The 3015-nt window shown below is 35.3% G+C and overlaps 1 protein-coding gene across 1 annotated transcript; it reads right to left on the bottom strand.

Moving 5' to 3' along the window:
* Positions 1–1626: 1626 nt before the first annotated feature.
* Positions 1627–2937, bottom strand: LOC116168497 (nucleic acid dioxygenase ALKBH1). Its single transcript, XM_031484375.1, has 6 exons — positions 2873–2937; positions 2712–2818; positions 2574–2667; positions 2311–2528; positions 2071–2264; positions 1627–2025 (listed from the first exon to the last, which is right to left on the bottom strand). The coding sequence occupies exons 2-6, from the start codon at positions 2811–2813 to the stop codon at positions 1932–1934; spliced, it is 702 nt and encodes a 233-aa protein (XP_031340235.1). The 5' UTR covers positions 2814–2818; positions 2873–2937; the 3' UTR covers positions 1627–1931.
* Between the last annotated feature and the right edge of the window lie 78 nt (positions 2938–3015).

Here is a 3015-nt window from a genome sequence, read left to right as displayed (position 1 = left end):
TTATATCTCATTTGAATAAATTAGTTGATTTAGAAACAATTTCTACAGCGGCTCTACATAGTCGTATGGTCCATCTTAAAAAAAAACACCGTGTATAACCAATCGACCGTTTAGCGCAGATGCCGAATACTAGGCGATCTCATAGACATATGTGTGATTTTCGTAACGAAGCTAGGGGAAAAAAGGGCGTGGAAGAAGAAAGAAGATGGCGACGGGGTCGATGGAGAGCATGATGATTTCCCGAGTTTGCCATCTGGATTATTTAGTTTGTTGTGTTTTGAAGGTGTATTTACAGGTAGTAACCATTTTATTCTTTTTTATACTAACTATTAATCATTGAATTTCTTGTCACAATTATTTACATTTTGCTGATTTTGATTTATTTCATGGATTTGTGTGGCCTATGCCGGGGTTTTTGTCCCGTAGAAGGTTTCCCTGGTATGGTCTTGCTGTGTGCGTAATATATTTATTTGTTCTTGTCATTTCTTACGCACAAAGTTCTGTCTTTTATTTAATTCCCTTCCCGATTGTGTCTCACGTCCCAACACATATAGAACCGCATTACACAACGTAGGAGATCATCCGTGCCACCCATATCGAGCCGACTGCCATCCAAATTCAAAAGTGCCGAGAAACGTCCATCGTTTCGAGTTGAAAGGTAATCGGTAAGTAAAGCGTAGGCAAGTCAACTTTTCAGTGTCGACTTGATAGACCCCTAAGACCATCACAGTGTCTATTCCTATATGTTTTCGGGGGCGTAGAACACGATTAAACACTTAAAAAACACAAATGCATGATTCAAAGTAAGTAGCACTGCCTTATTTGTAAAAATTCAGAACCGTCAAGGAGCACATACCTATCCTATAGTCATAGAATTGATGTAGATAATAGAACTATATCTTGCGTGTTATAAATAATAATGTTCCACTCTCAAACTCTTTTAATATACATATTTATGTCTATAAAACCGCCTTTTTCGCCCCCTTTTGATTGGCGCCAATGGCACGTGCCATGCCTGCCATACCCTAGTTACGCCTCTGACACAGATAATACAATCACTGGACTGCCGACCGCAGGGAGATGTCGCTAAGCTACAACTAAAAATTGGAATAAAGGAAAATCTAACGCGTTTCAAAATTTGGTTTTGCGCATGCGCAGTGCCAACTTTTTTATTTATGGAAGCATTTAAATGAAATTTTTTACGTAGGCGCTTGGAACAAAGGAAAATCTAACGTTAGTTTCAAAATTTAGGTTTGCGCATGCGCAGTGCCAACTTTCTTATTTAGGGAAGTATTGAAATGAAATTCTTCTTATAAACTGAAATTGAAGTAGCACGTCAAAAATGGATTGCACATGTGCAACGCTGTCTCATATTTGTGGCCGGATTTTTACGAATTTAACAGAAGTTGCATCTTACAAATGGTAAAATGAATGCAAGTGGAAATACGCTTTTTGTAAATCGTTTACCATTACTTTTTTAACTTGTTTCACTTACCATAGGAAAAGTTAATTTTGTAACCAAGCAACAAGCTGTGTTACAACTCCTTTTGTGAGGTATTGGCGAACTATACAGAACTTAAAAATGTAAAATACAAATCAATCGTAATCTCTAAATACAAAATGAAATACCTTCCAATCACCATTTAGTTTAAAATTTGTACAGAATGTGAATAATAACAATTTGGACACTAAAGTATACTACAACAAAATTTAATTAAGAAAGATGAAACATGTGCACATTAATAATGAATATATACAGCTTTAGTTTACATCCTACATAATACTAACAACAAATAAAATTAATCACAATTACACTTTTAATTTTCAAAACACCTACAACTCTTGAACTACCTAATTGTAAACTCTGCGGAATAATTATTAAGGTACAGTTCAACATTCAACAAATGATACGGCCATTCGAAGCAAATGATTTAAAAAAGTAAATCTTCACTACTTAAAAACATTGCAGCTGGTTTTACATCCACGGTTATATCGCCTAGCAAAAAAATCGCTGTTTGCCCAAAGCTAAAACCAAAGAGTCACAAATGAGTTGGTACATCTATGACTTACCTAAATGAAAACAGTGGGGAGTCCAGGGACTGTTCCGAGTGATCGGTATGCCCTGACAATCTCGAATTCATATGATAAAAATTGACTATCGCTGCCTCAGCGATAAAGGACTCAAATTGTAAAACCTTCGCTACGTATTGCGAAAGTAATTGTAAATCGGCTGGAAAATCACTTTTGGAATCCTCACTATAAACCTATAAAATAAGTGGTTGAACTTACATTAGGGTCGTATCTTACAACCTTTGTATTCCAGTTATGGTGATATCCCAAAGTTGCCCATCTTAATTTATTGAGCAGTAAATTATTGCCATTACTGTCATTGAAAGGTGACCATTCGCCTATAACCGAATGAGCATCTAAATTGGTTTTGTTGGGTGATCGTGGGTAATCTTTTAGGCACCTCATAATCCAATACCTTTGGCCAACGGGTGTAAATGGATTTTTAATAAATATAAAACCTTAAATTTTGTTGGTCATTTGCGGCAATTAAGAAGACTACGTACCGCTGTTACTAATTAATTTATATATCTCCCATTCTTTTGGATGTTTTAAGCCGAACATTGACTCACAGTTAGTACATACTTCTATTTTTTCGACCTGTAACATATTTCTTATGAGGGTTAGGTGTGGTTTTTGTATACTTTATCCTTTATAGAACTAAAGTCGTTGAAATTCAGCACATCTTGCAAGGAGGAATCCTTTTGCTTGTAATAATTGAAATCCTTTCGGAAAATATCCATCATTATTGCTTAAAAACGAGAAACATTAAAAAAATTGTAGCATAAATGATTTATGAACTTACTTTATGTAAGGTCAAGTTAAAAATAAAGAGCCATCATCACAAGAGACAGGAAATTTATAACCTTATATACAAGGTTTATAACACAGAATAGAGAGGAGTGTACTTTTATACTCTGTAACTCACTTACCAGATGGCGCAAAATT

The sequence above is a fragment of the Photinus pyralis genome, unplaced genomic scaffold (assembly GCF_008802855.1).
Source record: "Photinus pyralis isolate 1611_PpyrPB1 unplaced genomic scaffold, Ppyr1.3 Ppyr1.4_LG4, whole genome shotgun sequence".
Classification (NCBI taxonomy): Eukaryota; Metazoa; Arthropoda; class Insecta; order Coleoptera; family Lampyridae; genus Photinus; species Photinus pyralis.
The sequence above is the reverse complement of the archived record's forward strand: the minus strand, read 5'-3'. Positions and strand labels throughout refer to the sequence as shown.

Coding starts and splice junctions, on each gene's coding strand:
- LOC116168497 (XM_031484375.1), bottom strand. CDS start 2,813: ATGATGGATATTTTCCGAAAGGATTTCAATTATTACAAGCAAAAGGAT. Junction 2,668..2,711: donor TTAGTTCTATAAAGGATAAA/GTATACAAAAAC, acceptor AATATGTTACAG/GTCGAAAAAATAGAAGTATG. Junction 2,529..2,573: donor TAAATTAATTAGTAACAGCG/GTACGTAGTCTT, acceptor ACAAAATTTAAG/GTTTTATATTTATTAAAAAT.